A 24,489-nucleotide genomic window follows, 5' to 3' on the forward strand; every position below is an offset into this window, starting at 1 on the left:
TATCCAATGTATATAAAGAACTCCAACAATTCAGTAGCAAAAAAACAATCCAGTTAAATAGTGGGCCGATCTGAATAGACTTTTTTTTTTTTTTTCCAAAAAAGACATATAGATGCCAAAAGGTAAACAGATGCTCAACATCACTCATGATCAGGGAACTGCAAATCCAAACCACAGTGAGGTGCCCCCTCACACCCAGTAGAATGGATATAATCAGAGAGAGAAGAAATAACAAGTTTCAGGATGGAAAAAAGGAAACACTCATGCACTGTTGATGGGAATGTAAATTGGTGCAGCTACTGCAGAAAACAGTATGGAAAAGAGTTCCTCCAAAAAGTAAAACCAGGACTATCGGAAGATCTAGCAATTCCACTTCTGGGTATTTATCCAAAGAAAATGAAAACACTGAGAAAAGATGCACTTATCTCTATGTTCATTGCAACATTACTTACAATAGTGGAGGTATAGAAACACGTAACAACCTACAGACACATGTAGAAAGAAACTGTATGTGTGTGTATATAATATATATTTTACATATGCATAATAGAATATTATTCAGCCATGAAAAAGAATGAAATCTTCCACTTGTGACAAAATGGCTGGACCTTGAGGGCATTACGTAAGTGAAATAAGTCAGAGAAAGAAAATACTGTGTGATCTCTCTTGTCGTGCAATCTAAGAAGAAAAAAAAAAAAAAAAAAGCTACTGGTTACCAGAGGTAGAGGGTGGGGAGGGTGGAGAAATGGATGAAGGGAGTCGAAAGGTAAAAAGAAAAAAAAAAAAATTGAATCACAGATATCTTCTGGCCAGTCAAAATATTTTGAATATTTTGGCCATCCGTGGGTTGAAGGTTGGGAAACACAACTGAATGGCAGAATTCTCGAGCGGTACTGTTGGACCCTGGTCTAGTGGACCCTGAGATTGGCCTGCCTGTGAGTGGGAATAGTGGGGTGTTGGGAGAGATCTGTGTGGCCCAGATGGAGCAGACCAGTACTAAATAAACCTGTGATATCAAAATTTAGTGGTGTTTCAGCAACACAGATAACGGATCATGAGAAGCCCCTGTCAGGGGTAACAGACACTACGGCTTGCAAGGGTTTGGGATGAGGTGTGCTCTGGGCTCCTGGCTTTCTCTAAGATCATCTTACCTGGCCCTTAAGAGGACATTCTTCCCAAAAATATGTATCAGAGCAGACAGAAACCACCTCTAATGTGACAGAAATATGCTAGATGTTGACAACAGTTTGAAGTCAATGGAATTTTCCTGTTCTAAAGATGGGAACATTCCTACTGTAAGATCCCCTGCCCATGTGTGCAATGGGGGTGCTCCACCAGGAGAACCGTGTTCAGGGCCTCACTGAGATGTCAGAGTACTATTAATGGCAGTCGGATTATAGGATTAAAGCCTGAAATCAGTATACAATGAATGACCGGTAAAGTACTTTTAAGGGAATATTCTGCACAGAGCCGCAGAACGCTCAGGGCATGGAGAGGACAGAGGTGAATTCATAGCAGTGTGGAGTGATCAGTCAGGCACACATAGTTGTGGTGAGGACTGAGGACAAGAGGAATTGACGTTCTGAGTCTAGACAGGGTGGAGTGAACAGAGCAATTAGCAACAGGGCTGTGAAATGCATGGTCCAGAATGTCATGTTTGCGGGATGCCGAGCAGGGCCATGCCTGCTTCAGAGATAACCATGCAGCATAGTGTCTCGTTCTCCATCGTATTTCATAAGCTTTAACAAACCTTCAGAACACATGCTCGCAGTCCCCTTTCACTGGGGGTGTCTGAGCCAGCCAGCCGTCCCCGGAAGCACGGCCCCAGCTCCAGACTTCAATATCATCCTCTGCTTTGCTTCACTGACGTCATTTTATCATGTGCACGTTGCATTATTAAGTAAATGCAAGTTCTGTCTCCTTGGGGCCCCATAGTTCATACGGAGGTAGATGTAAGGCAAGAAACGATATTTCAGAGTTCGTGCTGCTTTGGCTTTTTGCTCAGTAACAAGTCCACTGTCTCATAATGCAAGGACTAGGGCAAACATTTATACTTTTTCCTTACATTTTGCTGCGGAAGGCTAAATAGGCATCAACAGATTTTCTGGGTGTTGGGCTGTTTCCTGTAGATCCCTGTTTCCTGTAGACCCCCCCCCCCCCATTCCTTTGGGAATGGTGCATTTCATGAACGAGGCACTGGATTCCTCTGGCACTTGGCATTTCCGAGGAAGCACAAACTTGCATTCAATGTAACCTTGGTATTTGCTTTGCCTTTAATATTTATGGACAAGGAAATCTGAGTCTCGAAGATGTTCTCGGGGAACCGAATGATAGTATGCTCGGCAGAACAGAATAGGACTGGAGGCCGAGTGCAGGAAACACTGGGCTGCTGCTGAATGTGATGGGTTTCCTTTACTTGTTGTTTTAATTTTTATTTTTTAAGTAAGCTCTATGCCCAGCCTGGGGCTTGAACTCACAACCTTGTGATCAAGGGTCGCATGCTCCAGCGGCTAAGCCGACCAGATGCCCCACTACGTATTTGACTACAGAGGACCCGTCATTCTTATGAAAGCCCCCCCCATGAGCTCCCTTGGCAGGCGCTCCTAAGGGTGTGTGTGTCTGTCCCCAAGGACCGGAGAACAGGCGGTGGCGAGAGAGGTCACCGAGCGGCCAGAGGTGCGGTCAGTATCATCAGCACCCCTAAAGACAGGCTTCTCCAGCGCCCATGTTCCTCTTGATCTCCCTTCCGCTCTTCAGCACCTAAGACCTCGTTCCTATGACGGGCTGAGGTTTCAAGGCGGCGCGTTCACACCTGCATTTGGTCAGGAGCAGTAACCAGTTCCAGCTGGTACGTGTGCTTGGAGGTGGCAAGGATCCACCGTTCCCTTCATGGCGACGAAAATAAACCTTGCAGCAGCGGCTTCGGCTGTGAGGGGCAGTGAGAACACGGACCATCCAAGCCCATCGGTGGCAATGATATTAGAGGCTTGGAGGGGCGGTTCGGCAGCTGGGGTCAGGCTGGAGCGTCGGCCCCCAGAGAAGTCACCTTGCCCTGATGAGCTTTTCTGTCTCTCCCCTCGCAGGGCTGCCTGACGACGCCCAACTCCCCGTTGGTGAACTCCCGCTCCGTCACGTTGGGCCCATCCCTGTCGCTCAGCAACATCTCAGGGGTGTCTGTGAGGTCGGACCTGAAGAAGCGGCGGGCGCCCCCTCCCCCAACCCTGCCGGGCGCGGGGCCACCAGCGCAGGACAAAGTCTCGGAAAAGGTAGGCGGAGGGCGGCTCTCGGGACGTGTGCATCCGCTAGATGGACGTGTGATTCTCTCTAGAAGTTTCCTGCATGCCCTGCGATCCTTCAGGTGGGTGGTTTTAGCAGGGAGAGCGTTGGGGCGAAAAGTGAAGCTTCCTGTAGAAGTCAAGGTGAGACGCCGAAGTTACTTTTGTGCTTTTAGTCCCGAGAGGCTTGTGCTTGCCAAGTGGCGTCTGTTCTTTCCTCCGCGTTGGAGTCTGGGGCATCGTCAGGATCGCTTTGTGAGAAAATCATGTGGGTCGGGGCACTGCGAGAATCTGGAGAGTGTATGGGGAAGGGACGATAGGTGACATCCACATAAGCCAGACTCACAGGAGAGCAGGGAGGAGTCGCTCTCTGCGCTACGACACCTGTGGTGACTGCGTGTGTATGAAGCCACGCGTGTTAAATTTATCTTAGAGCAACTTAATATCTTTACAAGGAGCTGTCATTATGTGTGGACGGGAAAGAGCCTTTGTCCCAGGTTCTGGGGTCTCAACTGGCCTTCTCTCCTGGCATGTGTCTGCGCGACCGTATAGCGCTAGTGGAAGTCCCCAAACCTCGCTTCTCAGGGGCCAGGCGGCTCGTTGACCATGGCTGCTCTTCTGGTGGCTCGGAGTGGGGCATGGTCGACCTGGGAAGTCCACTGTGTGTTCTCCAGCATCCTTCCTCATTGGGGTGGGCAGTGGCAGGGACCAGCCCCCGGGATGGCCAGGATGGGAGTGGGCTGTTGAATCCCAGAGAAGATGAGTGCCCCCAGCAGGCCTGCCCCGGACATGTGCCGAGACATGGGGTCAACCTGCAGAGTAGGTAAGGATGCATTATTCTTCATGAAGCTGCGAGGTTTCCCAGTGACGGGCACTCCAGGTTCCTGGCAGAGGCTGCGGGTAGGGGGCGAGGATACCACACGGCAAACAGGAGCATTCTAGAACCCGCATGTATTCTCACATGGGCTTAATGTCCTCTCATAGTCCTCTCCTGCCGCAGTGTCCCTCGGCATGTCCCTGCGTCATATGCGCTGAATGCTTCACCATCCTGCTGGTCCTGGCCGGAGCCCTCTCTCACTCGTGCTTACAACGGCTTCTCTTAAACAAGCTGGGAACAAAGTCTGTACCTCCCAGGTGGGAGGCTTGGCCCGGAGTCATGCTTAGAAGTTCCCCAAGGGGCTCTCTGGAGCCACAGACGTCTCAGTCCATTTCCTTTTCATCCTGGTTGTTGGCCTGTCCATCAGTCTTTTTGTTTTGTTTTGTCTAAGACTTACTATTTTAGAGGGAGACAGAGAGAGGCCCAAGCAGACTCCATGCTGAGTGCAGAACCCAGCGAGGGGCTCGATCTCATGACCTTGAGGTCATGATCTGAGTCAAAACCAAGTCAGACGCTTAATCACCCAGGCCACTGAGGTGCCCCTGTCCATCCGTCTTCATAAATCTTAACAAATCTTCCCCTTTCCCTCCAGGGGTGATCTTTATTCCCAGAGACCCCCCCCTGCCCTGGCCTCATTCCCACCTACAGACCTTTGCCAGCCATGCCCTGTGGATCTGTTGGGAAGGCCTGCAACACAATGTATTTTAGAAGAAAGTATTTTGATTTTTGTGTTTCTTAAGCATTTTCTAATGCCACGAGGTTTTTCTGAGGTCTTCACGATGTCTTAGCTGTCTCTTGATGCGAAGACCTTTAGGCACAACTAGTCCCTCATTTGGTACACTTGCATGGTTAAAGGGTGACAAGCCAGCGCAGTGACCTCCGGGGGATGTGTGTGCTGCGGGCCTCCCTGTTTTGCCAGGGTTTAGAGTCTGAACTTTTTTGTAACCCGCAGACCATGTTTCCAGCATTTAGCACTTTTCATCCAGTCCCCTGTGGCGACGTCTTTTTGCTTTCGATTGGGAGGGATGTTTCTTTCGCAGTGAAAGTCACGAATTCCAGGATCATGGTTCCTTATGTTTGTTTGTTTGTTTGTTTGTTTGTTTGTTTGTTTTCAATGAGAATTGTGTTTCCCTAATGTTAGAGTGTGTACATGCGAAGCCCGACCAGCCTTGGTAAAACAGTCTTCCATCCAGAGAAGCTGTTGTGTTTTTCAGATTTTAACGTGCTTCTCCAGAGTGGATAAAGTCTGCTGGAGTGGGAGAAGGTATAGTAGGTAGAGAATCAGGAATTCTGAATGAAAAATAAATAGTTCTCTATACCCTGAATAATGAACAGGGTTCCCTGCGAGGCAGTAACAGCTTTTTACTGAAATCTGTTTTATTTGGCACTGAATGAGTGGAGAAATTGGCTCCCAGAAACCCTCTCCTTTTTAAAGCATATGAGTGGCATATGGATTAAATTTGAGCATTTGCTAGGACCATTTTTTTTTTCCTTTTTAAATGAAAGGTATTTTGTTACTTACTAATTTCTGGGAAAGGAACCCAAAAATGTGTTGTTGTCATTGTTGGGGAAAAACGTCAATTCCTTCTTCACGAACTTCCTTCCATATAAAGATAAGATGTTTGTTTGGAATGCCTTATTTATATGCAACTGTTGCTAACACCAATATCCTGAATGAAAAGGAAAGGCTTATTTTTTCAAGGACATGACTAGTTTTGGAAAAGGAACATGCGTCGATTTTCTTACTTTAGAAGATGTTTTCTTATCATCTGGTCTGAAAAATTAGGTGTTTCTGTATTCAGGTCTTAGAGGGGGAGCAATTTCAGCTGTATCCCGGCTCTCGGGAAACATTCAAAAATGCCGTCTTTGCGTGCCTGTTTGTTACCCGATGATAATCGCCGCATGGTCATTGGTATTTGTAATTTCTTTTTTTTTTTTAAGATTTTATTTATTTATTTGAGAGCGAGACAGTGAGAGAGAGCATGAGGGAGGAGAAGGTCAGAGGGAGAAGGAGACTCCCCATGGAGCTGGGAGCCCGGTGTGGGACTCGATCCCGGGACCCCGGGATCATGACCCAAGCCGAAGGCAGTCGTCCAACCAACTGAGCCACCCAGGCGTCCCGGTATTTGTAATTTCTGAACCTACATTTCAAGGAGTGTTTCCCAGAGGTGTTGGAGCCAATGGAAGAAATTCGCGGTGTCCTTGTGCAGGCCTGTTAGCCGGGAAATTGGCAAGACAGGTGAAGAGACGTGTTATCTTTCCGGAGGAGAAGCGCTGTCTGGGCCAGCCGTCTCCCCACCCCCCGCCCCGTACCCTGAATGTAGTTTTAATCAAGAGCAACTTTCAGATGGGGATGACATATATGTGAGGACACCATATGCTAAGTCAGTATTTTTCACACTTAAGTGAGCATCAGAATCACCCCCAAAGGGCTTGGTAAAACCCACTTGACTTAGCTCCGCCCTGAGAGTTTCTGATTCAGGAGGTCTGGGGCAGGGCCTGAGAAGGGGCGTTCCAGCAGGTTCCCAGGCAAACCCCGCTTTGAGAACCACGGCGCCATGTTCTGCCTCGCCCTGATCCGCCCACGCAGACTCGGGACTAACCAGTGTGGAGAGGCCACGCGGTGTAAATATTCTGAACAGATCTGGGGAGAGTCTCCAGCAGCAAAGTTACCTGGAAATGAACGAATCCGAGCTATGTAATAATACTTGGGTGCAGGTCGCCATGGTGTTAGCTGGGGCCTGACGTTGGATGTTAAGATGGATAAATAGCTCTTGCTTCTTCTTCCTGGGACCCCAGGAGTGCTCAGGGGAGGGACAGAGGGATTGCCCCTTCCAGACGGGATTTTCCTTCCTTTTGTCTTTGAGATTCCACAAAGTCCTCACTCTGCTCTGCTGAGACGACCTGGCGCCTTGTCCCTGGCCCCGATCAAGGGCATAGTCCTTTCTTGCCGCTGCTGTGTGTGGGCCTCACCCCTTTTGTATGCAGCTGTCCCCAGGGAGACGTGTCTTCCTGTCCCTTGTCACAACCCCTCCAGCTATGGACCAGCCTGGACTCACTGTGAGCAGGGCTGCAGACACAGGCGCCCACATGGGCCCCTCTCCAGTCCCTCTCTGGTCCTCCGTCTTCCTCCTCTGCAGAATGGGAACACTAAAAGCAGCCTTCCCAGGTTCATGATGTAGAGGTCAGAGCAGGGGGCCTGGAGCGGCTTCCTGAGTCCAGATCCCAGCTCTGTCACTCCTTGTAGTCTTTGGTGAGTCCCTCCTCTCCCACTCCTCCATCCCTGAGGTGTGCAGACCACACAAACAGGTGGAGTGAGAGCCAGGCATCAGGGGATCCGGGAGCCTGAGGCAGGGAGGGCTGGGCGGTGCAGGGGGAAGCCTGTATGGCTGGGCCAGACTCCTGCATGAGCCAAGTGGGGGACTAAACCTAAAAATTAAACTCTGCCCTGCTGCAAACACCAAAGGCAGTGCAGAAAGTTGCCATGCCCCTGGGGCAGGTTCAACCTGTTAAATGGTGCCACACCCCCCTTGTGGCATTTTTGCTGTCAGTCACAGACTGAACACCCCATTCACTAGTCCACACCGTCCGAGAGTATCGGGACACGGTTGCTCATCCCTTTAAGCCTTTGGGACCCTGTCTCTGAGAAGAATGGGAGTAGAATCCTGGCCAGTAATCCATTAGGTGACTCAGTTTACCTGTTCAGGATCAAAGCAATCCTGTACATCACACTTGCTCACCTCTGCCTCGTACGACACTTTGCTGGCTACAGAGCGGCTTCTTTCGCTGTTCTGTCAGTTGATTAAAGAATAACGTGTGGGACTTTTACTAGAAAATGCTGTGCTGTCTAACGTGAGTTATCATTTTCCACAAATGTAGAATAAACAGCTCTTCATTATTTTTTCAGTTGGCACATGGTTCTTCTATGCCTGCTGTTGTGCCTGTAACAACTATAAATCCTTTTTTATTGTAAGTAAAAGTGATCCAAAAAGTATTTTAGCTATCCAGGCCTTCTGTTCTTCCATAGTACTTGAATTATTGTGTTCATCGCAGAAAGCGTTCAACGCCATAAACTTTCAACGTGACAAGTGCACTTGTACATGAGCTCAGGTTTGTTGCACTGGGATGAAAAGAGCTGGTGGTATTGGCCATTAAAATGAGAGATGGGGGAGATTGGTGCTATGATCAGTTACTGGTATGTTTGTCCATGAAACATTGCTTGTGTATTTGATAACTGGTTGAACAGCTGCGGTTTGCAAACTTAAGAGCCAGGATTGATACTCATTCCTTGAGTATCTTGGTGCGATGTACACAGAAGCACGCAGCGTTTTGTACTGTGTAAATAGTTAGGGTAATCTGCACATGTGAGAAATTAGGCAAAAGTATTCCTGCTTGAGTTTCCATTTCTGGAAACATCATGAGAATCAGGTGATTAGAATATTACGAGAGATCGTAAAACCTTGCTGAGCATACCCCCAGTGAAACATTTCATCCAGAGCTAAAGTGTGCATTTGACGGTTTCTGGGACAGTGTATCACCTCATTCTGGCACGTTCCTGACCTCGTTCTGTGTCCCAGTCCACAGCAGAGAGAAGGCCCCAGCACGGCAGCCCTGGGGCGGGGGAGTCCACACCGAGCAGGGCCACAGATCAGCCCCACACCAGGGTGAGCTCAAATGCGCTCTCCTCTCTGCTGTTAGGACGGACGTCGTTGCTTATGAAATTGAGGATGTCGGGGTGAATGAGATCCCTATTTCCGTGGAGCCATGTCCAAGGTCCTCCTGGGGTGAAGGCTTCTCTGAGTTCTCTGTCCTGCCTCACGGTGATGGTTAATTTGTTTCTGGCAAAGCGGATGATGCTTAGAGACTTTTCAAAAATTATTCCTCAATTACTTTTCAGGAGTGCGGGTGGCTCAATGGGTTAAGCGTCTGCCTTCGGGCTCAGGTCATGGGATCAAGTCCTGCATTAGGCTCCCTGCTCAGTGGGGAGTCAACTTCTCTCTCTCCCACTCCCTCTGCTCGTGCGCTCGCGCGCTCTCTCTCTCTCTCTCTCTCTCTCAAATAAATAATTACATATTTTAAAAAAAATTATTCTTCTGGGGTGCCTGGGTGGCTCAGTGGGTTAAAGCCTCTGCCTTCGGCTCAGGTCATGATCCCAGGGTCCTGGGATCGAGCCCCGCATCGGGCTCTCTGCTCAGCAGGGAGCCTGCTTCCATTCCTCTCTCTCTGCCTGCTTCTCTGCCTACTTGTGATCTCTGTCAAATAAATAAATAAAATCTTAAAAAAAAAATTATTCTTCATAATAATCAAAGACCTTTGATGACCTCCGGCGTGTGGGCGGTGCTCACAGGAGCTGCTCCTGCATTTGGCTTCCCAGAGCGCTGTGCTGACCAGGCAGGATTTGAAGGTCAGCGCAAGAGAGAAGAGTGGTCCCTTCAGTCTGCCCGCATGCCGGGGACCCAGGAGGGGAAGAGGCCCCACCTGGACCAACCCCTGTGTGACATGAGGACAGGTCTACAGACTCACTTCTCTCTGTCGCACCCCAGTCAGCAAGGCCTGATCCCGCACCCCCCCCCCCCCCCGCAACTTCACCCACCTTAGCGCCCTGGTCCAGGCTCTCTCACTCCCCTGGGACGACGACCACTGCAGTGGCCTCTTCCGTGGTCCCCACTTCTGCCCCTGCCCCTCCGACTGCAGACACTACTAGGGCAACACTTGCCACACCAGAAGCGGGAGCCCATCTCCCCTTTGCATACACTGAAGAATAACCCCACTTCTTACCTTGCCCTGCCGGCCTCCACGCTCCGGGCCCAGCTCCTCTGCCGGTACCCCTCACCACCTGCCCAAAAAGACCTTTAACTTGTCCTGTCCACGGGGCCTGTGTCACGTTCTTCCCTCACGCACACCCTGCTTAGAGGTCACATCCCCAACAAGGCCTCCGCGACCGTCCAGCCTCTGGTCCCAGTCTGTGCCATCTCCCGTTCTGTCCTGTCTCTCTTCCAGTTCCGACACGGAAGCCCAGAGGCAGGGGACATCGCCTCCGGACTCACTGGCATGTCTCAGGGTCTAACACGGTGTCACCACATTGGTGAACATGTGCATTAATTCACTTTGTGCATACATAATTTGTTTATCAGGCGTGTGAAGACGGGTCCTCTCTAAGTCAAAACCAATGATTTCAAAATACAATGCGAAGGGTAATGAGTTGCCCTGCTCACAGAGCCTACTTAGAAATGGCGACAGATCGGTCCAGAACCCGTACTATATGCTCTTCGCTGCAGGAAGAGACTGTGTATGAGCCCGACAGGTGCAAGCTTCTGCCAGATGCCGGAGCTGGAAAGGACCCTCCAGTGTAGATGGGCGGAGGTGTGGGAACTGTGTGTGGAAACGGGCATGGAGGAGCCTCTGTGGGCAGGAGCTGCTGCGGGGACAGGGACTCCCGGGAATGGTCAGCCTCTGAAGACGGGACACGCACACACACGCACACACACATACACACATTCCCCTGCTCACCTGTGCTCCATGAGGATGAGCAGAATGGGGCACCTGCAGCCCAGGGGAGGGGAAGGAGCCACGGGCGCGACCCTGCCCCGTAGTACGTTTCTCATCTGCTAAGCAGATGCAGGAGCCTCCTGCAGTCTGGAGACGAAATGGAAGGCTACCAAGGGAAGCAGCAGAGAGGGAAGCTCTCCCTTCTCTTGCCTTCCCCCCTCCCCACCTCCTTTCTGTGTGTCTCTGGTTTTCTTCGAAAATAACCCATGCCCGGACACGTGTGTATCTCTTCGGGTGTGTGGCTCTCTTCCTCCGTCCATAAGGCTGCCTGAATTGTTGGCCTCACCCGCACGGCCCCCTGGAAAATTTGCTCATTGTGACGGCCCCGAGGTGAGGAAACTGAGTCAGGCCAGGCCCACTGCTGGTCAGAGACGGCACAGCCAAGGGCTCAGACCCACTGGGCATCCTCCGCTGTGCATGGGGACCCTTCTAAACTGGGGAGGCTGGGGCCTGTGCCCCGACCTGCAGAGGCAGACCTGTGGAGGTCAGTGTGCCTCAGGTGGCCACTTTCTGTCTGTGACTTTGTCAGCGACACACAGGCCTTGGTGAGGAAGCAGAGCCGGCATCCAGGTGGGGAGCCCTGCGTGTCAGGGACTCGTCCCAGGGTTTGAACAGACGTCCTTACAATCCCAGGGCAGCTGCCAGGCTTCCTCTCGGGGGTGACGGGGGGCTTTCCACCTCCCCGCTGTTGACTGAGCGACGCACTTTAATGTTCTGGAATACCGTGGGAGCACCATGTTTCCATTTCCTTCCCGTGTGGCGGTGCCCGGCCCTCCTCTGAAGGTCAGGAGGAGGCCAGGGCTTAGCCCTTTGTGTCTTGGAGCTGCAAGTTGGTAACTCAGCAGAGCGTCTCTCCCTCAGGGGTGGAGTGGCTGCAGATGGCCCCTTCCACTGCCCGGTCACCCAGCAGGAAAGCCCCTCTCTGTCCCTGTCCTCCTCCCGCCAGCCCTGCCCTGTCCCTGGCAGGCCGGCAGGGAGACTGAGGCCTTTAGCTTTCTCTGTATGTTTGTTTCTGGGCCCACCGTGAGTGTTTCTTTCTTTATAAAACTGAGACTTTGTCGACAAAAGGCAGGCGGAACACCCCTCCCCCCACAAGGCCCCCTCCCCCGCTCTTTGCCCAAACCAGTGACTTCCTATGGAAAAAAAAAAAAGCATTTTCCTGGCTGCCTCTTCCCCTCAGCAGAGTGCAAAACCCCTGTGATGTGTTTGTTCCCTGCTGTTGTGGTTTCCTTCAGGATAAAAGCCGACTTCTTCTCCCAGGCACGTTGTCCCGTGCATTTGGGTTGGAGGCGGCTGTCTGAGGGGCTGGGGGGGTGCATTCCCCTCTCCGCGGTCCCTGTCCCTGTCTGCGGGCATGATGAGCGATCCCCCGGACACTGTGACTTGTAGGACATTTTACAGCATTTGGGATTTTCCACTTCAGTCACTTTGTAGTGGCCTGTCGCTCTCCTCAGAGGGTCTCTCAGCAGAGGTCAGTAAGGTGCCCCTCTGCAGAGCCTCAGTGCCCGTCCCTGTCCCTACGGCCTTGAGCACGCAGTGTAGACTCGGCCATCCACTTGGCTGAATCCCGACCAGGGACAATGGCCTGTTCCCGGTACATCCCAGCCCCACGCACAATGCCTGGCGTGCAGTCTCCCATCACTGAGCGTTTCATAAACAGACGAGTGTGGGCTGATGACAGAAGGGGCTGCGAGCTGCATGCCTTCTCTTCAGCCATGATAAATGGACTGTGGTCTACCTGGAAGGCCTCGGGCGACACCCACAGGGAGAACGGACCTTGAGCTTGATGGCTAGCATGGTGTGCATATCCGCCGGAGGCTCGGGTGCTGGGACAGCTGGGCAGGAGGCCTGCCAGGACCCAGAGTGATCCTCAGTGGGGTGGCATTTGGGGCTGAGGGGGCGTCAGGGTCTCTAACAGCCCCTAGCTCCGTCGCTCCTGTGTCCCCCGTATTGTAGGCTCTGGACAAGCGTAACCCCACACCCATGTCCTATCGAGGCTGCTCCATGGGTTCCAATCCAAGGCCGACCCTGGTGCCCCTAGATTTCCGGTGCTAGAATGGTTGCAGCTGAGGAAAAGGCACAGGCATAATTGGGGGAGCCGGCAGTCATTTGAGTCTGGGAAGGTTTTACAGTAGTGTGATGCTGGGAGAGAGATGGCTCTGGTCCCACACGACTTGTCCCCTGGAGGGACGGTGTCTCAATACCACATTTTGAGAGGAAAAAAATGAAAATATGCTAGGAAGAGAACATAATAGAAACTGGAGAGTCTAGAAATAGCAGAAATGAGGATACTTAAGCAAAGGAATGTAAAGGCTCACTGGGATGTGACGAGTTCCTGTCCTGAGCAGAGGCTACGTCCAGAGGACAGAATGGGACCAGTGCATGGGCCCACTATTCTAGAAATGCTTGTCTTCATGGAATATAGAAAAGAGTCTTCCATGAGGCAGAGCTGGGGTGCTGGCATGACGATGTGGGGAAGCACTATGTGGCACTCACGTGCTCGCCTAGCAAGGCAATGCCACGTCACCTTACACTGCCATAGCCGCTCTTATAGGGACTGTGGGCTCCTCTTCATAGGGCACAAGCGTGCCGAGTGTGACTGGCTTGCCCAAGGCCCTGTCTGAGGAAAGCCTTTGTGGAACTTGTAGTAGTTCCTGAGGCCTCTCAAGGCTTAGAGATGGTCATTTCTGTCCCACGTGCTCGCATGGCCTTCCCGACGCACATGCACGGGTCTCTCCCTCTTCTACAAGGAATATGGGAATCGCTCTAATGGCCTTGTTTTGATTTAATCACCTCTTTAAAGACCCTCTCTCCAAATACAGTACATTCTGAGGTACGGGGATTAGGACTTCAAGGTACAAATTTGGGGGGTGGTCAGTGTGTCCAGAATTTAGTCCATAACTAAAGGAAGCTGGGTTTCTGTTTATATACAGTTTTCTTGGCCATAAGGAATTCGAGAGCAAGTAAGATTCAGTGCTTTAAAGACTCTTAGTATTTAATTGGAGCAGACGTCTTATGTCCCCAACACCAGGGAATGGCCCTGGTCCGGGTAGATTATGGCATAGGCGTCCAATCTATGGGGAAATCTCCCTTGCAACTTTACTTTTCATGATTACCCGCTAATTCCCATGCCATGGGCCAGAGACAAGGCTGGGTGAAAGTGTCACTTCTAGATTCCTTCCCAGCAGGTGGCATGCATCGTGGATACAGTCCTGGCCTAGAAGGACAATCTGTCCCGGCAGGTACGGTTTCAACTGTTAGCTCCATGGGCGCTGAAGGCCCTTGTGCCACGCCGACCACGTGCAGAGTACACTCAGCCACAGGAAGATTTCCAGGTCATCCGGTCCTCAGCCAGCTGGTCCCAAGGTCAGCTGAAGACAATTACAGTGACCCAGCAATGGCTCAGTCCTTGTGTTTCAGCTACTCTGCTAAGACCTCATAAAGGTCAGCATCTCATTCAACCTCACCTGTATGATATCTGCATGGAGTAGGCACTAGGTCTGCCTGCACGGTACCAGTGAGGACACAGGTCTGCCACGGTGAAGAGCGGTCCCAGGGCCACACCAGTAAGTGGCAGAAGTCGGCCTGCGGAGACATCTTCCTGGCAGGAAGTTCTCCCATGTGGGCGCGGAATAGGATCAGAGGGAAATGTGGGGCCATTGGGTGGCATTGTGTTTGAGTGGGAGATGTGGGCTGGAACCCCAGCTCTATCCCCCAGCTCCCCCCACAGCAGGAGATGCCCTGGGGCTCAGGTGATGGCAGGTCCTGGTGTATCATTACCACCACGCTACCTTCCTCTCTTGTGATGTAGATTCTCAAGTGGGTAGAAGGTTTGAAACTGCTGGAGGGAGGGGATCATGTTCATTTACTCACCACTGACTGAGAAGGCATGTGTTTGCTAGGGGAGAATGAAAACCCCCAAATTAAAAACAATTCTAGGGGCCCCTAGGGGGCACAGTCAGTTAAGCGTCCGACTCTTGGTTTCAGTCAGGTCATGATCTCAGGGTCATGAGATCAAGCTCCGTATCCGGCTCCATGCTCAGCACAGAGTCCGCTAAAGTCTCACTTTCTCCCTCTGACCCTCCCCATGTGCACGGCGCTCTCTCTCTCTCTCTAAAATAAATAAATCTTAAAAAAAAAATTCTAAAAATCATCTTGGAAGAATAACATACACCCCCCCTCCATTCTGCACCGCAGATCCCCTGATCGTCCCACAGAGTGAATTCTCCATGCTCCCGAGTCCTTGGAGCTGTTTCTCGACAGCCCGTCCCACTTCTCGTGGAGGTGACCCTACAGTGTGAACATCTGGCAGAGTCAGGACAGAATCCGTTCACCTCCGTATGTGCCCTTTGTCGGGGAAATGGAGCAAACCTGGCAGCCTCATCCTGAGGAACGCCAACCTGCTGCTCTCCGGGCAGGGTGACCAGGTCAGGGGACTGGATGTCATTTGGGTTGCCCGAGCCAAAAATGCAGAAGCTGGACTACTCTGGAACCCTTTTATATTTTTTTATTATTTCTGTGGCTCTACCCAGTTTGCAAAAATCGCTTTTCCAGTGTGTAATGGGGCTTCAGGAGTCTTGACAGGAAGAAAGGATAAAACAAGTGGGACCGTGTAAGTCTCTTTTGGACCTAGTCTAACTCGATCTGCTTTTGAGGCAACACTTTAAAACATAATTCTGTTATTGAGTCTTCGAATGTTGCAGATATGGATGCCTGGGTGGCTCCATCGGTTGGTTAAGCGTCTGCCTTCACCTCAGGTCATGATCCTGGAGTCCCAGGATCAAGTCCTGCGTCGGGCTCCCTGCTCAGTGGGGACCCTTCTTCTCCTCTGTCACTCCCCCCACCTCGTGCTCTCTCACCAAATAAATAAATGAGGTCTTTAAAACAAACAAACAAACAAATGTTCCAGATATAAAGTACATCTTCCTGGTTAGCAAATCATCAAAAGTAGTACAACATTAAAGAATACATTTGCACACTTTCCTCTCGAAAGAAACAGCCACATCTAAGTTTTGTTTAGATCCTAAAAATGGAAAAGTGAATACAAAATGTATTATGATGGAGAACAGGTTTTTTGCTTTTTGCCTTTTTTTTTTTTTTTTTTTTTAATGTTGGGGAAGTGGAAATGCTGGGAGATTGCTTATTTGGGACGTTTCCTTCTTCCGCGAGGAGGCAAAGATGCAGATCTGCATTGTGTTCAGAGGAAGTCTTATTCCTTCATCAAAACAAACATCCATGTGAACCTGGAGCGTCCCATCCCATTGCCGAGCCTAGAAAAACAGTCAGTGCCACAGACGAACTTCCTTGGGTGGAGATCACAGGGTGGAGGACACGGAGAGTTTGCAGAGAAAGGAAGTGGGAGCTATTTTCATGGTTTTACATCCACATTTTGTTACGGGCCCTTTCCTCCCCGACACTTCCAGCCACAGAAGCAAGCTTATTTGAAGATTCGATTCTCATGTATTTTTAGCTGTTGTCCAAGTGCGATATTTATGGCGGCCCCTGTGATAACATCACAATGAAAAGCGAGCTTGCTGCTTTCCTCCAGGTTCACGTTGTGGTTGACACAAAGGAAAGGGAAGCTGGGCTTTATGTGGTAGCCTCACAGGGTTTACAGGTTCACTGTTTAAGTGCGTGGTTCTCGTCCTCATGCTCTGTCCCTCTTGTCACTTTGGTTTTGGCTGTCGATCATGGTAACCAACGGTCTGTGTGTTTCTTGTTATAAAGAGAACCTGGTAAAATGTGGTTTCATTGTTTTTCTTACCTTTGCGTGTTGCTTCTTTGTATCTGAATATTTTTAGGACTCTTTCCAATAGCCAACAATCAGAACAGTGGGCTTTATAAATTTTTCATGTAAAAGGCCCTAATTCCTCTCTTGGAGGCATCATCGGGCCTTTGGAACCGAGCACCAAAGGCAGAGCCAAGGGCAGCCCCACGTGGTCTTAAACTTCCTTCCCAGCCTTCTCTGGTCTGGTGCGTTGTGCTTGCTTGCCCTTCTGTTTAGAAACATTTGATTTACTTCTCAGCCAGCTTCACACAGTGTGAGTCTCTGTGAAGCTGTACTTGTCTGTATCAAAGGACACAATCAACAGGGTGACCAGGAAACCTACAATGGGAGAAAATAGTTGCCAATCATATATCTGATAAAGCGTTAATATTCAGAATACATAAAGAAGACATATAAGGCAACAATAAGAATTAACTCAAAAATAAGCAAAAGACTTGAATAGACATTTCTATGAAGAAAAGATGCAGACGGCCAGTAAGCCCAGGAAGGGTGCTCAGCGTCACTAATGACGAGGGGATTACGAACCAAAACCAAGATGAGACAAGCCCTCACACCCCATTAGCATGGCTACTATCAAACCTACCAACCAACCAAACAAACAAACAAATGAAAAAACCCCAAACAGAAAATAATAGCTGTGGTCCAAGCCGTGGGGAAATTAGAACCTTTGTGTACTCTTGGTGGGAACGTGAAATGGTGCAGCCACTATGAAAACCAGTACGGCAATTCTTGAAAAAATTAAAAAAAGAATTACCGTACGATCCAGCACTTCCACTTTGGGGTATATAACCAAAAGAAATGGAGTCTCCAGATATTTTCACCCCCAAGCTGTTGGCAGCATTATTCACGACAGCCAAGAGGCAGAAGCAACCTGAGCTCCCATAGATGGAGAAAGGGATAGCAAATGCAGTAGACCCATACAGTGGATATCTTTGGCCTTAAAAAGGAAAGACGTTCTGACACCTGCTGTGATTCTTGACATTGTGCTAAGTGATAGAAGCCCATCCCAAAAAGACAAATACAGTGTGAGTCCACCTACATGAGATCTCTAGAGACGTCAGAATCATAGAACCACAAAGTATACTGCGGGCTTCCAGGGGCTGGGGACGGAGAACAAGGAGGTGTTCTGTGAGCACTGACTTTCCATTTTGCAAGATGAAGAGTTCTAGAGGTTGGTTATACACTTGGAATGTGCCTAACGCTACTGAACCACAGACTTAAAATTTCTTTTCCTCTGAAACTAATAATACACTACTTGTTAATTAATCAAATTTAAATAAAAATTTATTTTTATATTTCATATATTTTATGCAATTAAATTAACTAAAGATAATAGTGATTCACCCCCTTAAAAATAAATGATTATTGATAATTGATTTCACCATTTCCTTTAAAAGGTAAATTCTTTAATGAAATAGTTTTTAAAAAAAGATTTTGTTTATTTATTTGAGAGAGAGCTTGAGAGAAAGCACAAGCAGAGTGAGGGGCAGAGGGAGAAGCAGACTTCCTACCGAGCAGGGAGCCAGATGCAGAACTCCATCCCAGGACCCTGAGATCATGACCTGAGCCAAAGGCAGATGCTTCACCGACTGAGCCACCCAGGCGCTCTACTGAGTCAAAAATTTTCAGTGAAGGTTCACTGATCCTAAGACACTTTTCGTGGGTAGATTTATTTACCAGTGAAATAACTTACACTGTAAATCCTTCACCTCCCACTCCATGTACTTTCTCCCTGCTTCACATCACACCATTTGGACAACATTGTCACGTCCCTCTCTGGTCCACTCAGGCTAGAGTTACACATGGCTCTGGAGTTTTCTCTCTCTCTCTCTCTCTCTTTTTTTCCCATACTACCCTATTTACTATTTACTTTGTCTCCTATGTAAAGGTCACCAAAAAAGGACTCCAGCAAGAAATCTGAAAGCATGGCATGTGTCTTTGCTGAGGGAAAAAGAAGACTTTGTGTATTTAAATGAGATCTGTTCACTTGGAGGTTGTATGGTCTTTCTCCTCCATTTGCCACCTGTATAACTTTGGACAGGTCACCCGAAAGGACTTACCAATCAACTTTCCTGGGTCCTGTTTCCTCAAAAGTAGGATAAGGATAACACCCATACCTCTCTACTTAACCAAGGTGGTTTGGGAAGGCTAGTGTCTTAACAGAACTTGTAGCGGAGCTTGCAAAATTAGCACGGATTTTCAAATATGTGAAGCCCTTCATAGATAAATAGTCTTTTTAAGTGAACAGCCTTACCCAGGGAATAACTTGGGAAACACTGAAATAATGACTATCAGCCTCTGCCTGTTTAGGTTGGGAGGCAGGGCACGTGGGTTGTTGACTGCAAAAGCATTAGTGCAACAGATAATTGACCTGTATTTGAGATACACAATCTTACTTTTTCCCCTTATGAACTTTACTTACTTTCCAGTTTCTGTATTAACATAGAGAGGCTTAGACACAGTTTCTAATTTTAGAGGTGAAAAGGCCTTCTGCGAATCCAGAACAGGATCTTCATTGACTTTATAAACAAGGGCCCAAGGTTAATGGAGGTGCCCACACAAGCCACCTAGGAAGTTATAGTTTCTCGAAAAGAACTTGATTCTCAGATGGATGCTTTACAACTCTTACTTAAGAAATTAATAATTTCATTAGGATTGAGCTAGATCCTGATAGGAACTATTAGAAACTGTGTTCTCATGCACATCATTAGAATTACAACAGATTTTAGAATATAGACCCTGACGACTATGGTAATTTAAGAAAAATGATGAAATCACCAGAGAAACTTGATTTATAACCAGACAGAGATCATCTTTATTTGCCAGATACTGTTCTTACGTTTTCGATAGATGGTTTTAATATTTTGGTTTTCCTGAATCAAAGTGTGTTATTTCTGGAACTTTCTGGTGTGACATACTACTCTCTGGGGACTTTAAATATATATGGGGAAATAAAAAGCTTTGGGGCGACTCTGGGAGTTTGGAAGCCGATGTCCTGTCAGAGAGAGTTCTGAGTTGCAGACATTGATGAGGTATGTCACGTGACTCCCAGGAGACTGGAAAGCAGTGATTCGCAGATGTCCTGCTTCTTTGATGGCTGCTTCTCTGCCGCTGAATCCAGACTCTTCCCATGGTATAGAGCATAGCTTTGCTCGTTTGCATGTATGCGGTGTACCTGGATGGAGGCTTTGCCTGGATTTGAACCCAAGGTGACATCAACTCTAACCTTTAACCTATAGCCCTGGAGAAGTTACTTTATCTCTGAAAGCCCTGAATTATAAGTCTGTAAAATAGACTTCTGGTCCTGGTGGCCAACATACCCTAACTGGCCTCCCAGTGATACACATCCTTATATGATCCCCCCTCTTTGGGCGCACTGGGACCTGCAACTTCTCTCTGACCCATGGAATATGGATGTCACTGACCTGATTAGGTTCCATTGTAAGGTAAAGGTGATGGGATGTCACTCCCTTGATTACATTTTGCTCTATAAGATTCTATCTTAGCATACCAGAGGGAGTGATTCCTCTGCTGACCTCAGACAAGCCAACACTCATGACATGAACTGCATTTGACATGGACTGTGTGATAGGGAAATGCAAATGTCCTCTGGCTCCTGAGAACGACCCCCAGCCCATAGTAAGAAGCCAGGTCTCTCAGTCAGACAGCTGCAGGGACAGAAACTCTTCCAACAATCTCAGTGAGCTTGAAACTGGATATTCCAGATGGGAATACAGCCTGAATAATACCTTCACTACAGCTTTGTGAGACCTGAGTAGAAGACTCAGCTTATCCATGCTTGGACTGCTGACCATTAGGAACTGCGAGATACAAATGTGTGTGTATTTAAACTACTATCTTTATGTTAATGTGTGATGTAGCAAGAGAACATTAATATATATTCAGTAGATTCTATATAGGCTCAAGAAAGTAATCCATGACCACCAGGTTTCCTGGTCTGAAAGACCTGGACCAGAATTCATGGTGGCCACCAGGCTCTGGAAAGTGGGGGAAGAATATCAGAAAGGAGAGAGCCAGAGAGCCAGAAAATTTCTGGGTAAGTTCTGTCCAAATCTCAGGGTGAGCCTTGAATGACGCATTCAAGGGTCAGGCACTAACTGGCTAAGCTAAAAGTAAAAGAACCGAACCAAGATTTGAATTGCCAACCAAGGGACAGAATTTTCACTGAGAGTCCATTTAGCTTTTTGCCTCCTAAAACAAAAAGAATTGCTACTTCTCATAAGAATATAAGAGAATGCAACATGTTATAAGCATAACATTTTCAATGGGCAGGATTTAAGCCAAAATTAGTAAACATATGAAAAACCAGGAAAAAATTATCTGTTCCTGTGAAAAAGGAGACAGTTAACAAAACCAACCTGGAGATGACGACCCAGGTGTTAGATTCAGCAGACAAAAAAATTGATGCCGCTTGTAAATACATTTAACAAAATGAAAAATATGCTTATAAAATGGGAAAAAAAAATCTCAGGAGATAATAAGAACCTTAAAAAAGAACCAAATGGAAATTCTAAAGTGGGAAAACACAGTGATTTAAATAAGAATGTCACTGGATGGGCTTAACAGCAGAATGAAGGTAACCAAAAAAAAAGGAGTGAGGTTGAAGATAAATCAATAGAAATTCTCTAATTTTAAAAAGAGACAGAAAAGGGGTGCCTGGGTGGCTCTGCCTTTGGCTCAGGTCATGGTCTCAAGGTCCTGGGATCAAGCCCCGCATTGGGCTCTCTGCTGAGTGGGGGGAGCCTGCTTCCCCCACACTCTCTCTGCCTACTTGTGATCTCTCTCCCTCTCAAATAAATTTTTAAAAATATTTAAAAAAAAAGAGAGAGAGACAGGAAAAGAAAAAAAAATAAATCCTCACAGATGTGTGGAAACTACCAAAATCTCTGATGTTTGTCAATAAAGCCCCAGAAGAAAAAATATATATATTTAAAGAAACAAGGGCCAGAGGTTTCCCAAATTTTGTAAAAGATATACATTGACAGATTTAAAAGTTTAATGAATCCAAAGCAAATTTTAAACAAGCAAACTATACTTATGTATGTTATAGAGAAATTGCTTAAAAACAGACTTCAGGAGAAAAGTCTTAGGAACAACTAGAGAAAAATAACGTATTTTAAAAACTGGTGAATTTATCATCAGAAACAATGGAAGCTAAGAAATAGTGGACCATGGTCTTCACAATGCTAAGAGACATGAACTACGGTCAGTGTATTCAGTATCCAGCAAAAATACCCTTCAAGAGCGAAGACAACTTCAGACAGAAAGGAAGACAACTTTAGATTAAAAAAAAAAAAAAGATAAAGAATGTATTGCTGCCAGACATGCACAAAGAAAACACTAAAGGAAAATTTCATATTGAAGGAAAGTAATAGCAAATGAATCTTGGAATTTTGGAAGGGAATGAAGAATATTTTTTTTAAAAAATGGTAAAAGTCTGAGTAAATATAAAAGACGGGTTAATGTCTTTAAAAGTTATAATATATGCAAATGTTATATAAATGCCAACTATAACAAAATATAGAAGGACACAGGGAGCCAGGGTGGCTCAGTCATTAAGGGTCTGCCTTCAGCTCAGGTCATAATCCCAGGGTCCTGGGATCAAGCCCCATGTCAGGCTCCTTGCTCAGTGGAAAGCCTGCTTCTCCCTCTCCCACAGGCTGCCGCTTCCTTACTTGCATGTGCTCTTTCTCTCTCTGTGTCAAATAAATAAATAAAATCTTAAAAAAAAAAAATCCAGTATTTCTTCTTTAAAAAAAAAATAAAATATAGAAGGACAGGATAAATGCATCTAGGTGATTGCAAGGTATCTACATTTTACATAAAGTATTAATACTTAATCTAAATGACTTAATCTAAATGAACTTTTGTTCAGGATACATATTATAATCCTCATAGCAGCCATTAATAACAAATAATGCCTAGAGTATAGCTAAAAAACCAGTGAATAAATTTTCCCCCACTAAACTGTTATTTTCCAATGTGATTGTAGACTTGTCTGTTTTTCACTCTGATTCTGTCAATTTTTGCTTCATGTATTTTGAAGCTATAATTGGGCACATATACATATATGATTACTAAAACTTCCTGATACATTGACTCCTTTATGGTTATGAAATGTGCTTCTGTAACTCTGTTAATACTCTTTTTTTAAACTCTATTTTATTTATCATTCATATAGCCAGTCCAGCCTCCTGTGCTTACTGTTTACATGGTATCTTTTTCTACCTATTCAATTTCTGTCTTTTTATTTAAAATAATTTTCTTTTTATTTAAAATAATTTTTGGGGCGCCTGGGTGGCTCAGTGGGTTTAAGCCTCTGCCTTTGGCTCAGGTCATGATCCCAGGGACCTGGGATCGAGCCCTGCATCGGGCTCTCTGCTCGGTGGGGAGCCTGCTTCCTCCAATCTCTCTCTCTGCCTACTTGTGATTTCTGTATGTCAAATAAATAAATAAAAATCTTTAAAAATAAATAAATAAATAAAATAATTTTCTTGGGGTACCTGGGTGGTTCAGTCGTTAAGCTTCTGCTTTTGGCTCAGGTCATGATCCCAGGGTCCTGGAATCGAGCCTTGCTTCGGGCTCCCTGCTCGTTGGGAAGCCTGCTTCTCTCTCTTCCACTCCCCTACTTGTGTTCCCTCTCTCGCTGTGTCTCTCTCTGTCAAATAAATAAATAAAATTTTTAAAAAATAATAAAAATTTTCTTGTAGATAGTATTTTATCTATTCTGACAATCTAGACATTGTTCTTTAACTGTAATGTTTAGTCTGCTACCATTGCATGTAATTGGTCATATGATCAGATTTAGGTATACTAGCTTATTATTTGTTTTCTGGCTGTCCCTCTATTTTTTTTCTTACTTTACTTTGGATTTCAAAAATGTATTCATCCCAATAATAAATAAGGAGATTTAACTAGTAATCACAAACCTCTTGACAAAGAAAATCCCAGGACCAGATGGTTCAATGGGTAAATTCTACCAAACATTCAAAGAAGAATTAATACCAATCCATCTTAAACCCTTTTAAAAAATAGAAGAGGAAACACATCCAAATTATTTCTATATGGCTTGTGTCACCCTGATACTAGAGCCAAAGACACTGCAAGAAAACTATAGGCCAACATCTTCGATAAACATAGGTCCAAAAATCCTTAATGCAATATTAGCAAATTAAATTCAACAGTACATTCAAAAGCTTATAAACTACAACTGGGTGAAATTTGTCCCTGGGGTACAAGAATGGTGCACATGTGCAAATCAATGAGTGTCATGTGCCACATTAATAAAACAAAAGCAAAAAAACGTATATGGTCATCTTATTAGAGGAAGAAAAAGAATTTGACAAAGTTTAACATTCATTTAGATTAAAACCCTCAACAAAATAGGTATAGAAGGAACTTCACACATTGAAGGCCATATATGAAAAGCCCACATCTAACATGAGAGTCAACAAGGAAAATCTGAAAAATTTCTCTGTAAGATCCAGTACAGGGCAAGGACGCCCACTTGAACCATGTCTGTTTAACATAGACGTCCTAACCAGAGCAATTAGACAAGAAAAAGAAATAAAATCCCAAATAAGAAAGGAAGAAGTAAAATTTATCTTCTTGCAGATGACATGATCATATATGTATAAAACTCTAAAGACCCAACAAAAACAACAAAAAAACTAGTACAACTAATAAATGTAGTAAAGCTGCAGAATATAAAATCAACATGCAAAATCAGCCACACTTCTATATCAATAAACTATTCAAAATGGGAATTAAGAAAATAATACTATTCATAATAGCAACAAAAAGAATAAAATACTTAGGAATAAACTTACTGAAGAAATGAAAGACTTGCACACTGAAAATTGTAACACTGATGAAGGAAATTAAAGAAGACACAGATAAATGGAAGGGCACCCATGTTCATAGATTGGAAGAATTAATATTGTTAAAATGTCCATACCATGCAGTGATCTACAGATACA

The 24,489-nt window shown here is 46.6% G+C and overlaps 1 protein-coding gene across 1 annotated transcript in view; it reads left to right on the forward strand.

Moving 5' to 3' along the window:
- Positions 1-24,489, forward strand: part of LOC111157040 (cordon-bleu WH2 repeat protein) — a 184,277-nt gene that overhangs the window by 66,714 nt on the left and 93,074 nt on the right. The window contains exon 8 of the mRNA XM_022518251.1: positions 3,084-3,266. Within this exon, the coding sequence (XP_022373959.1) occupies positions 3,084-3,266 (183 nt within the window). The remainder of the gene's footprint in view (positions 1-3,083; positions 3,267-24,489) is intronic.

The sequence above is a fragment of the Enhydra lutris genome, unplaced genomic scaffold (assembly GCF_002288905.1).
Source record: "Enhydra lutris kenyoni isolate GAN:26980312 unplaced genomic scaffold, ASM228890v2 scaffoldscaffold51, whole genome shotgun sequence".
Lineage (NCBI taxonomy): Eukaryota > Metazoa > Chordata > Mammalia > Carnivora > Mustelidae > Enhydra > Enhydra lutris.